The sequence below is a fragment of the Podarcis melisellensis genome (assembly GCF_964234715.1).
Source record: "Podarcis melisellensis genome assembly, chromosome: 9".
Classification (NCBI taxonomy): domain Eukaryota; kingdom Metazoa; phylum Chordata; class Lepidosauria; order Squamata; family Lacertidae; genus Podarcis; species Podarcis melisellensis.
The window spans coordinates 38,689,932-38,703,554 of record NC_138541.1 but is presented as its reverse complement, the minus strand read 5'-3'; the positions used below and the strand labels follow the sequence as shown (position 1 = coordinate 38,703,554).

General features: G+C 40.5%; 1 protein-coding gene and 1 long non-coding RNA gene across 2 annotated transcripts in view; both read right to left on the bottom strand.

Annotated features, from left to right (window-relative positions):
- The window catches only part of LOC309378273, a 197,454-nt gene that overhangs the window by 48,387 nt on the left and 135,444 nt on the right, over nt 1-13,623 (bottom strand). The gene's annotated exons all lie outside the window — the stretch shown is intronic.
- FHIP1A (FHF complex subunit HOOK interacting protein 1A) overlaps nt 1-13,623 on the bottom strand; it is an 86,745-nt gene that overhangs the window by 48,387 nt on the left and 24,735 nt on the right. The window contains exon 2 of the mRNA XM_081925990.1: nt 676-885. Within this exon, the coding sequence (XP_081782116.1) occupies nt 676-780 (105 nt within the window). The 5' untranslated portion in view covers nt 781-885. The remainder of the gene's footprint in view (nt 1-675; nt 886-13,623) is intronic.

Below are 13,623 nucleotides of genomic sequence, written 5' to 3'. Positions count from 1 at the left end.
AGCTGGGTAGCTGAAGCCATGATTAAGTGGTATCATTTGCTTGTATAAACACTAAGAGGGTGTGTTAGGTCAATCTCCAACATTACAATGGAAGGATCTCAGGTGACAAAAACAGAGGAAGGCAACTTGACTGTAGACATGTGTCAGTCAATGTGAACAACACTGGATTAAAAGAGATCATTGCCTGGTGCTGTAAAATGCAGCTCCTTAGTCTGCACACCTGCACAAAGCTTGCTTCAATAGGATTTAAGCAGCCTAACCATGTGCAGGTATGCATCCAATACTAATATATAATTGAGTCTTATCTTTAAAATCCACTGGACCGTCAAAGCATGATAATTCAAAGTTATATTCTAAATTTTATCTCCTTTCATTAAATCTAAATCTCCCAGCTCTTTCTCTAGCACCTATCCATCAAACAAAGCAATGCCCCTTTATTATTACATGTGATGTTAACTAAATAATGGAGGAGCAAGATTCTACCATTTTCCAGAACAAGAAAAGAAAATGCACTTGAGTGTTAGGAAACAGACTGCATGCTGTGTATTGGCAGTTAAACCCAACTTCCAATCTTTTTGTTGTTTCTTGATTGTTGTTGTTGTTTTGGAATGGATTCTTACCAGTGCAACCAACTTTAAAAACCAATTGAAGAAAAGCTTCCCTGAGCTACTTTACCTGTGCCCAGTGAGTTTTAAACACTATCATGCAGGTCTCTGGGTCAACTCCTTCGAGGCTCACAGCCTGGTGCTTTTTCCTGCCACTCGCACCTGTGGACATCATAAACTCTCCAAAGTTCAATTCTATGAGGCCATATTCAATTTCCTTTCCTCTCTTCTGCTGCTGATCACTGCATCACAAGTGTCAAGTCTGGAGAGCATCTTTGATCTGCAAAGAAACCAAAATCAAAATTCATAAAGAAAAAACATATGGGATTTAACAGCAATGTAAAGCAACTTAGATTTTAAAAGATGTACTGGGAATAATGTGATATTATACACCTGGTCCTGGATCTACTGCGACACAAGTCTGTATCTTCTCACTTCTTTATAGTATTACATATCCCTGGCGGAAAACAGCAGAAGAGGGATATTGCATTCATCTCTTGCTAGTGGGCTTCCCATAGACATCTCGTTGGACACTATAGGATACAGGATACTGAACTAGATAGGCAGGCCTTTGGTTTGAGCCAGAAAGGTTCCTCTTACACACTTTATTGGTTTACTAGATTAATCCATGTTTCTGACAAAGTGATCATTTCTTGATTCTGTGCTCTTTGCAGCACACCATAGTCAGAAGTATGTTGTGGGAAAGGTTATCATTCTTCCCCTGGGGGGGGGGGGAGTATGGTGAAGGATGTTTATAACTAGCATGGGGTCCTTGGTTTAGAAAGGCAAAGAGTTTTCGATAAGCTTCTGTGGGAGCTACTAACTGGAAGAACACAAAAGCAAATTAAAGCTAAATTTGGTACACGTGAAAATACATCATGCCTTTTCCTATATTATCCTTGGTAACTAAGCAATACTAGCAACAAAAGCTGAATACATATGCAAGGTTGAGGGCCTTTTAAAAAGATTTCTGACAAAAACAGCTATTCATTCAGAAACACGACCTTTTTTGTTGTTGCTGTTGTTAATAAGAGCAAACTGTGTGAAATTACAGGATGTGAAAGAGCACAAGGTGCCCACACTGTGGTTTGTACCAATGGTAAAATGCCATGAAAATAAAGAGTAGTTCCTACATGTAATCAATGCATCATTTTGGTCAGATAAATGACAGCATACCACCACCCTGGTCACATTCACACATAATGGGAAACCATGTTTTTGCACTAGTTATAATGAGCCTGAGCCAAGCCTTAGGTTAGTGTGCTCCCCTGCTCTTCATTCTCCTCCCACATAGCCAGGAGAAATAGACTGGATTTCATTTCACAAAATCTTTGCTTGTTGTGTCATAGTTTATCACAAACTTTTATTGAATAAATCAGCTTCATAGCCCATGAAACTGACCATGCAACAATAATGGCCATGCAACAATAAATTCATTAATCGAAGGTGCTGCAACAGACTAACAAGAGTTAGATTCTTGGACTCCACAGACAAGACAAAACTATATTTTTGTATGTATGTATGTATTGATTGCTTTCTTTCTTGCTTGCTTGCTTCCTTGCTTGCAATTTCGGTTGTAGCACATGGTGCTAGCAGTGTTATCTGGTTCTTTGCATTTCAGAGCAATTAATGGGAATGGGTGAGGGATGTGTTTTGCTACCCAAGTAATACATCTTAGGACTCCTGCTCCATATATAGTCCTTAGTAAACCACCTTGGAAGTGGTCCACCTTAATTACTGTGCTGCTTAACAAGTATGGAAATTAAGACAAATTATGCTGATTTCAGAAATGTGCTTGACATTATGAACAAACCAAAAGACCTTTACAACTGCTGGGAAGTAAATATTAACTGCCTTATCATGCTAATAATCCCCACAAAATAACTTTTCGCAGCAAAATTGCCCAGCCAACATTTGGTTAGATCATAAAACCATTCTGCAACTAATTCCATATGTCTCTCTAATACAAGTGTGGAGAACCTTTGGCCTTCCAGATGTGGCCATGCTTGCTGGGCCTGATGGGAGTTCTGCTCTCATCTTGGAGGACCATTTCTGCAGTTGATACTGGCACTACTGATGGCGCTATCGATTTCCACAGGATTCTGTATTGTCCTTTGTGCTCTTTAACATCTAAGATATTGCTGGGATAAGTCATTCTGAAATTTGGGGGGAGATTTTATCAATTTACTGATGGCACCCAGCTCTATTTCTCTTTGTCAGATTAACGTAAGGCAGTGAATGTGCTGAACCAGTGCCTGGAATCAGTAATGAGTTGGATGAAGACCAATAAACAAGCTCAGTTCCGACTAGATGGAAGTTCTGAGAGTATACAGTTCATCTATTCAGGGAGATGGTGTTCTTTTATACTATAATAGATTCTCATATGAGCTAAGTGCAACCAGAAATATTTGGAGAAGGAAAGAGGCAGGTAATTTAACAAGGAGTGGTCTGGACAGTGGCAGGGTGAGCAAAAATACAATGAGAGAAAATGTTTTCTTCTCAATAAGTCTTCTACTGAGTGGGATTGTTTTAACAAGTAAATTCAACTTTATCACAGAGGGGCAGAGTGTTTTCACTTATTCAGAGCCAGAACAAAAACAGAGAAATTCCCTTCTGTACACTAGATTCCCAGTTATTTTGAAACTCAATAGAATGTGGATTACAGCCTCCCTTCAGAGTTTCCAGAAAGGTTTGCATGATTGTTGCATTTGCTGCAACAGACCAAAAATAAGAGTTGTATGGCACTTCTAGAGATTAACAAATTTATTATGAAGTAAAGTTTCATGGACTACTGGACTACAGTCTACTTCATCATGAGGCTGATCAAATGGATTGACAAAAAAAATCAATTATACATATGCTCACTTTAAAGGTGCCACAAGACTCTTTGCATTTCTTCACCACATCGCAATATTTTGTCTTTCATTGTAATCATAACTCTTCCTCACAGCTGTTTCCTGTTAAACATGTGTTCACTGTAACCTGTTCCCATCCTGATAAACCATGGTTCATTGTGATATTCAAACACAGTAGCAATCAAAAATCCTTTCAATTTATTCAGTCACAACTGCTGAGGAATATTTATTGTGCAAACCAAGATTACAGTTCGGCAGACTCAACTGCATAAGGTATGTCCTTTTACCAAAATACTAAGTTTGTTTATGGGGGGGGGTTCATCCACCAATTTGAGCCACTGCACCTGCTTTAAAATGAATTACAATTTGGTTCACATTTTCAGTGAAATGTTTTTCTCCAACACATTCAAGTATAAAGCAGCAAGCACACACATATTTTGCAAGGAAATAGCAGCCCCTAGGAGGATAAGACAAGTAACTGCATGAATTCTTTCACAAATAAATATAAATTCAGAAATATTGTGCCACAGGGGTTAGGAAAACACATGTGCATGTCAAAACTCTCTTTCTCTTCACATTGTCTCACATTCATCTTTGGATATGTTCCTCTTCAAGTTCTTTCCACTGCTTTCTGTATCCACATAAGCCCTACTGTTTCAGATTGTCCACCCCATAACCTAGGTGCTTGTGCCCTTGGTCTTAAAATCGTAGTCTCCACACTAGCACTGCATGTCAAAGCTAGCCTCTAAATAATGTCTGATCAGCCACTTAGACTATCGATATAAGAAATGGAGTTTCTTTCACACTCCAACTAAGAAAGGAGGCTGGGTTTAATTGGTTTCAGATTCCTGTAAAGATTTGTGGCATTACTCTCTATCTTGGTCATCCAACATCCAACAACAATATCTACTGGGTTTGGGTGACATGAATCCAAAGTTTCTGTCTCTCTTTACTTTTTATGAGAGTTGGGTTGAAGGGTGGATTCAAACTCCATCAGTCCCAGATAAACATGGCTGATGCTCAGGTGTGATGAGAGAGTCCAACAATATCTGGAGGACCATGGACAAGCCTGCTGTAGAGGCATAGCACATGTATCTATCTTGAAAGCACAATAAAATGTTATCTAGTACCATCTTAATTGCATCTTTAACAAATAGCCAAAAAGCATTTAATTTTTAACAATGTTCACAATTATGAGGTGTGCAGGACTGCTACACACTTCCACTTTTAAAAAGGGCATTGGAATACTTGTGTAAAAGAACAGTTTAACCCTTAGATTCATTTGGAGGCAATTTTAGAGCTATGGTACATTGCTGAAAATTGCCTCCTTTCTTGTTCCAGTTGATTCCCTTCCATCAGTAGAAAGTCACCGCTGGATATTATTATATGCTCTTTTGTTCTATTGTCTTTAGGAGAATTACTGTCCAATAGCTTTTAACAGGGTTTTATCTGAAAGTAAGTTAAAATATGCTGGTCAAAACAAAATAAATTTGAGCAACTGCTGTACTTGTAAACCAGCCTAGGAGTGTTAGGAGAGTTAGGGCACAAATTGGTTGTAATTCAAGCACACGCTACCTCATTACTTGGAGGCACTACAAATTCCAATGGCACAAGAGTTCATTTCTGTTGGAAACAACTATTAAACGAAATCAGAATACAAGTCCTGTATAAATGCAACTGGCTGTGTTACATATTGGCTCCATGATATATTGAGTGGCCTCCTTGTCTGAAGATACTTGCCCTTAGCAAGCTGGCATGTGAATTCGTAAATCTGTGGATATCCGCCTAATGCTCCATCTGTACAGAACAACCATTTCTCATGAATGCTGACAAGTTTCGAATCTGAGGCAATCCAGGATACATGCAAGTTGAACGGACACGGGGTTGCCATACGTCGTCTTTTACATGGGTATGTAAAATGACATTCGCAATAGCGATCCATAGTCAAAAGTAGAAGTCGGCAAATGTGTCTTTTTGGCTCTTCAAAATATGGCAACCTGAAAATGACATGAATGCTTACCCAGGAGTTATGCTGTTCATAAGTTCATTGATCCCACTAACATTAACTACCCCAGAAGAAGCTTTAAATTTAATAAAGGAATACAATGTTTGTTAAGGCACTCATCTCCTTACTGTATCAAGAGACAGTAGCAGCAGATTATTGGACCATTACAAGCAGCGCACAGCTCTGTTTAGAACTAATAAGTGAAACTTGCAATTCATTATGCTGGTTAAATATGCACATATACCTTCTCTCAATGTTAAGCCTAGAGTGCAATCACTTCCGTTTTAATGTTAAATTTCAAATCACAGTAACCTTTATTATAAGCACTATTAATAATGCTTGAAAAGTTTAATTTCAAAGGATAACATTAAACTTTATCAAGTGAACAGTATCTTAGAATCATGCTTATTTGTGCAACTATTGCTTGAATAAATGGAGCAGTTATTGGAAGGGCGGGAGGAAGGACAGTGTCTTGCTAAAAGTATTTGCTAAGAATGCCCAAGATTATTATACAGAATACAGAACAGCATATAGAACCAAATAATGTTTGGTTTCTTATTACAGTGGTACCTCGGGTTACATACACTTCAGGTTACATACGCTTCAGGTTACAGACTCCACTAACCCAGAAATAGTGCTTCAGGTTAAGAACTTTGCTTCAGGATGAGATCAGAAATCATGCTCTGGCGGCGCAGCGGCAGGCCCCATTAGCTGAAGTGGTGCTTCAGGTTAAGGACAGTTTCAGGTTAAGTACGGACCTCCGGAACGAATTAAGTACTTAACCCAAGGTACCACTGTACTAATAGTTCATGTGTGGCTTTGCCCTTTCAAAATATTATGTCAGAAAATACATTATATTTTAATCCCCTTCTGCCCTCCAAGCAGCCAACACTGCTTCTCTCACTGTGATTTCCTTTTATCCTTGTAAGGTTGGTCAATTAAGATAAGATAAGATAAGATAAGATAAGATAAGATATAAGATAAATTTATTGTCATTGTCCGTATATACACAGTATGCACAACAACGAAAATCAAACACCCAAAGACCGGGTTCACATACACATTTGCACGTATCTCCAACACTCTCATCCTATTCAGACATAATCTATAAAACATAACATAATCCAGAATATAACATAACCTATTAAAGGCATAACATAACCTAAAACCTATCTCATTCCTTCCTACTCCCTGCTTGCTATTTCTTGCAACTGGCCCTGAGATCATTATTTAGTGCAATCAGAGCTCTTGGATAGAAACTATTCAGAAGGCGTGTGGTTCGTGTTTTCATTGTCCTATATCTTCTGCCCGAAGGCAACAGTTCAAAGAAGTTGTGAGCAGGATGGGTGGGATCTCTCAGGATATTGTGTGACTTCTTCAAACTGCGAGACGTGAAGATCTCATCCAGGGTTGGTAGTTGGAGCCCAATAACATTCTGGGCAATTTTAATTATTCTCTGTAAAGCTTTTTTATCCATTTCAGAGCTGCTCCCATACCACGATAATATACTATAGGTTAAGACACTCTCGATGGTACTGTGATAATAGGACAGAAGTAGGTGCTGAGATAGATTCAGTCCCCTGAGCATTCTCAGGAAATACAACCTCCCCTGCACCTTCCTCACAACCATATTAATATTTGCAGTCCATGAGAGGTCTTCAGAGATATAAATGCCCAGGTATTTAAAACTACCAACCCTCTCCACCTCCTCACCATTTATGTGCAATGGTAAAAATACACTTTTCTTTCTCCTAAAGTCAATTATGAGTTCTTTGGTTTTTTTGGTGTTAAGCATAAGATTGTTTTCTTTACACCATTGAATTAACCCCTGTACTTCTTTCCTATAAGCAGTCTCATCGTTCTCACTAATGAGCCCCACCACTGTTGTATCATCCGCAAATTTGATGATTGTGTTGGACTTATACAGTGGGGTGCAATCAAATGTGTACAGGGAATAGAGAAAGGGACTTAGCACACATCCCTGAGGGGCTCCTGTGCTTAATACTAGAGTAGAAGAATAGTAAGGTCCCATTCTCACTGTCTGCGGCCTATCAGTCAGGAAATTCCTTACCCACAGACAGATCTTCTGATGTATACCCAAATTGGTCATTTTAAGGAATAACCTGTCTGGCAGAATTGTATTGAAGGCAGAACTGTAGTCCACAAACAACAGCCTTGCGTAGGTTCCCTGTCGTTCTAGATGACTCAGTACAGTATGGACAGCGATGGAAATAGCATCATCAGTAGATCTGTTTCTTCTGTATGCAAACTGGAACGGGTCTAGAGTGGATGGAAGACCAGCCTTAATATGATCTAGCACCAATCTCTCAAAACATTTCATAACGACAGATGTTAGGGCTATTGGTCTATAGTCATTGAGAGATACCACCACTGACTGCTTGGGGACTGGCACTATAATCGATGTCTTCAGGCAGGTAGGGACAGAACCCTGCAACAGGGATAGGTTAAAAATGTCCGTAAATACACCAGCTAATTCTGCAGCCGTCCCATGATTCCATCCGGTCCAGCTGCCTTCCTAATGTTAATGCTCCGAAAGGCACGTTGTACGTCAGAGGTCTGTAATAAAAATGGTTGTTTATCAGTAATAGTTTCTGATGATGTGCTGGTAGCCAATGCTGTAGTGACGGTGGTTCCAGTTCCCACCTCAAAGCGACTAAAGAATTGATTCAGTTGATCAGCCAGGTGCACACTGCTGCTAGCCAGTTCGTTTTTAATATTTTGCCCTGTAATTTGTCGCAGGCCTTGCCATACTCAACGAGGGTCGGAGCTCTCAAAATGCTTTTCGATCCTCCGGCAGTACATAGCTTTGGCATCCCTAATGCCCTTTTTCAATTTGGCTCTGGCTTCTCTATACTGTTGCGCATCACCAGAGTGAAAAGCAGCATTTCTTGCCTTTAACAGAAGATACACATCCCTGTTTAGCCAGGGCTTGTTGTTAGGGAACACCCGTATTTGTTTGGTGGTAGTGACAACATCAATGCAGCTTTTAACGTAGAACAGTACTGTTGAAGCGTATGTGTCCACATTATTCTCCACAAAAAGCGACCACTCGGTGCTCCGAAAGCAATCTTGAAGTTGCTCAGATGCACCTACTGGCCACACTCGTATCTCTCTAGTTGATGGTCTAATTCTGCGTACGAGAGGTCTATATGATGGTATCATAAGTAAAGATATGTGGTCTGACTGTCCCAAATTGGGCAAGGGCTTGGTCTTGTATCCATGCATGATGTTACTATATACTCGGTCCAGGGTATTTCCCCCCCTAGTGGGACAATCAACATACTGGTGGAACTTAGGAAGCACAGTCCTTAAATCGGCTCGGTTGAAATCACCAGCAACCACAAATGCTCCATCCGGGTGGGCCCGCTGCTGTTTGCTAATAGCAGTTAGCAGGTGGCCCATAGCTGTAGTAGTGTTTGCATCGGGAGGTATATACACCGCTGTTATTATAACATTAAACTCACGTGGCAAATAAAAAGGGCGGCACTTCACCACTAGGTACTCCAAGTCAGGAGAGCAATGCGTGTCCATTTGTTTAATGTCCGAGCTCCAGTTGTTATTTATATAAACGCAAATTCCTCCTCCTCTGCTCTTCCCGGATTCGGCGGTTCTATCCGCTCTAATTACTGAGCGTCCTTCTAGCTGCAAAAGTCCCTGTGGAAAGGAGGGATCCAGCCACGTCTCTAAAAGGACCATAACACAGCAGTCCCGGATACTTTTTTCAGGCCACTCACAATTAGAAAGAGTGAGTGGCCTGTGATTATTTTATGAATAATTAGAACAATTATTTTTTAAAAAGATTAATTAGTGGGGTGGGGATGTTAGCTGTGTCTTTTGTAGACATGGTCTTTCCTAGGAATAATATTTTTAGTCCAGGATGTGAGTAGATGCAGTAGTCAGCATAGAGGTAGCAGAAACATAGAAGCATGGCCCAAGGCCAGAAGACATGATGTAAGCAAGATCCAGGGGCGAAAACTAGCAGCCAGAAAGGATTAAGACCATCCATATAGAAAAATACTTCCATAGATTCTGTTCTTAAAGAGTCTGCACAGAATCAAGGCAAGGATGAGTATAAATCACATCCTAAGTAAAAAAAAAATGAAACAAAAACAAGACAGGACCTAGCCCAGTAAAACTAGGGAAAACATGTAGTAGGCAAGAAAACAGGGCAGGCAGCAATTCAAGGAAAAACCCCCAAAGAGATACAAGACTAAAACGAAACACAAGCTCTATAGACAAGCAGGAAGCTTAAGCCTGCTTTATTATAGTCACTTACCAAGAAGTATATCCCACCGCACTCAGAAGGCTATACTGTGAGTAAACATGCATAGAACTGCACTGTTAGAAAAGCACCACTTCTTCTTATATGCTGTGATGGACAAAACCAAGGCACCTAAGTGTCAGCAGGAAGTCTTAACCATCACCATTCTGTATTATACTTGTTTAGGAAAGGCCACATAGCAGTTTGAAGATTGAGATTTTCATTATATATGGTTTCAGCAGTTTGGGGCAACTGCTGAAACCATATATAATGAAAATCTCAATCTCTCCTAAATGGCCTGAGTTTATTTGGCAACAAACCTGAAGATACGGCCTTGCTCACTGGATTTTGTAAGTCACCCATTTGTAGAAGTTTTACATGAAAATTGAATCAGATATGGTGTTGAGGGTGAAAGGTCCACCAAACCTGCTCTCCATCCCTTCCTGTTTCACTGTCACCAATTTCCATCTAATGTCGACAAATTAAACAGAGAAAACCATTATTGCCAAGGGTAGGAAATGGCTTTTTTAAAAAAAGAGTGAAAGATTAAGAAGGTTATTCTGAATTTAGACTACCTGCTGTCTGCATTTATGGCTATCAAGCAAATTTGGCTCACCAGAACCAGACTCAACACTGAGCCAGCACGGAAAATGAATCACTCCAGGCTAAATTCTCCATCCTCACTAATAAATTTCCTGAGTCTAGAGATCCACATAGTCAGAATGACTAATATTTGCATTAAGGAAATGTATTGCCATAGTAACAGAGACACTACACAGCTATCTACCTGCCACAGCCTGCTAAATTATTTAGCATGCCAATACTACAGTGACACTGTGTAAATGATCACGTTCATTAACGTAAGCCTCTGCACTGGAAAACTGTAAACACATGACATCAAGATTGATTGCTATTTATTAAGAGAAAAACCCAATTGCACTGATGATCTTAAAGCAAAAGGTATAGCGCTGGAAAGGGGTCGAGGAGATAATGGAAGGTCAAGCTATCTTAACAGTATGAACCACGTTATCTTAAAGTGCTTAAAACTTGTCATTCCTTCCCCACTGAGCCAACAGTTCTGAAAAATTATAGGAAGTCAGCATCCTGGCCAGCAGATATCAGCTGCAGGACAAGTGGATTTTTTTTTTTAAAAAAATATATCTAATTATTATTTATTTATTACCTTCCCTTCACTCCAAGGTCCTGGGGCAGAAATTAAAACACAATATTAAACTCTATTTAAAACAACTTATGATCCCCAAAATAAGGTGGGTGCTAAAACTACGTATCTCAAGTGCCAAAAGCCAGGGTAAAATGTGCATCCTCAGCATTCACCGGAAGCTGTATAATACAAATGCCAGGTGTACCTCTGGGGTGGGTTTCCACAGCTTTGGGGCTGCCACAGAGAGTGCCCTTTCCCGGGCCACCACACCATGAGCCTCTGAAGGTGGAAGGACTACCAAGAGGTCCCCTCTGCTGATTTCAGCACCTTGGAGGGTCTGTAAAGAAGCCTGAGTCATTTAGTGTTTTAAACACTAATGTGAACACCTTGAATTGAGCCCAGAAATGAACTAGCAACCAAGCGCACATGTTTTAAAACAGGGGTTATATGATATCTAAATGGAACCCCAGCCTGTAACCTGGCGGCTGCAATTAGGGCCAACTGAAGTTTCCAAGTCATCTTCAAGGGCAGCCCCACATACAGCACATTGCAAAAATCCAGTCTGAAAGTTAACAGAGCCTGGAGTACAGTGGTCAAATTATCTCTGTCCCAAAGGCAAACTGGTTGCTGGCAAACCAACCAGAGCTGGAAAAGGTACACCTAGACACAGAGGTCACCAGCCAGGAGCACCCCCAAACTACAAACCTGCTCCTTCCAGGGGAGTGCAACCCCATCCACGGGAGGCCACCTCCCAGCCATGAGAATCTGGAACACATAATACCTCTGTCTTTTCAGGATTCTGCTTCAGTTTATTGATCCACATCCAACCCATCACCACCTCCAAGCACTGGTCTACCACCTCAACTCCCTCTCCTGATTCAGATGGAACAGAGAGACAGAGCTAGATGTCATCTGCACACTGATGACACTTCAAATCTGATGACAGCTCCCAGAGGCTTCATATAGATGTTAAATAGCAAGACAGAATCCTGTGGGACACCACGGTACAATTCCCATGGTGCTCCCATGACAACTTTCTGGAAACGACTCTGGAGGTAGGAGTGGAACCACTAAAGTACAGCGCCTGCAACCACCAGAGTTATAAACTTAATTCACACATACTGGTGCTATTATGTCAGCACTCCAGTCAATACATAACTCTGTTATGGAAAGAAGGTTTGTAGGTTGCCTAAGAGCAGATCATGCAAGGCAATTCTTGAACAAGCCACTGATGGACCACTAAATGAGTTTCTGAAATACCATGGCACTGACCTTAAGATAACTAATAGAAGCACAGTACAGCACCGGGGATTATTTGCAAAATTGAAGTTATAGGCCTTCATGGACAAATTAGACAGAGCTTATGGACCATTTCCTCAGTGTACAATGCTAATCTATCTTCAGTTGGGACAAGTTTATCTGCGCTGCAGCATCTGAAGTGGCAACAGAAAACCAGATTCAACTAATCTGATGTGCTAGAAGCAACCAGTACAAGGACTTCTGCTAGCACACAACCCCAAAATCTGTTCTGGAGGGTCAGGAGAACCCTCAGAATACTACATGGGGGAGCAGAGGGGATGTCATTCTCTCAGGTAACGCTTGCAGTGACAGAACTATCGCATTAGCACAACACTGAATTCCACCCTTAGTGATTGATGCTCTCTGATGATGAGCCAAAAGCAATTTCTCGATAGTTCTATCTCTGGTTGAGAAAGGGAGGGAGTACAAAGAAAGGGAGATGCTATTAGAGCATGGTCTCCACAAAGACCACGAAGTTTGTGGCTGCATTTATGTACAGGATACTTTTAAAGTACATAAGATTATAGTCCAATATAATTCTAAAACATCTCTAAAAGGTCTGTGATTATTTAGTTTAGGATTAGCCACAATGTGATCTTCTTTTAACTACTTAAATACATACGGATATGACTGGAAAGGATACCTAGGAATGAATTCATTTATATACAATAAGTCAAAACTCAATACGTTTTTAAATTCCATATATTATTTTAGCACTTTTAAAAATGTACTCCTCTTGGTTTTCCATCTGAGATTAATAGTCCCGTTTTGTTCTTTAAATTCCAAAAAATTCTTTGTAAACAAAACATGGCAGGGCACACTTTCTCTTCATCTGGAAGAAGAGTCCTTCTCTTTTAATTATTCTTCAGCGTGCATGTTGTTTTTTATTCCACTTTTTATTTCAGTAAGTCTCTCTTAGGGCCTCTCATATGAAAACCTGTTCAAGCAAATGAACAAACTAAATCCAATATGCAGCATTGGTAACCTGCCAATCTGAGCGCTGCTCAAGTGAATGTCTAAATCCAGTGGCGTAGCGTGGGTTGTCAGCACCCGGGGCAAGGCAAGTAATTTGCGCCCCCTAACCCGTGGATTTGCGCCCCCTAACCCTAACCCCCAGATGTTGCGCCCGGTGTGGCCAGCCCCCCTGCACCCCCCACGCTATGCCACTGTCTAAATCTAAGCACACAAGTGTAATTCACTCACTCAGGAATAAGCCAGAAGTTAATCTCCCGTAGTCTTCTCCAAAGTTGGAACATTGTTAATTTACACATGAGAAATCCTATAAGCCAGGAATTCACATACTGTTTTTAAAAAGACAGACAATTCACTTCTTGTTTTGTATTTTTAGAAGAGCCCTTTGTACCAACCAACTGGGCAGACTGGATCTCAGGAAGACTGAAACCACTTGAAACCTT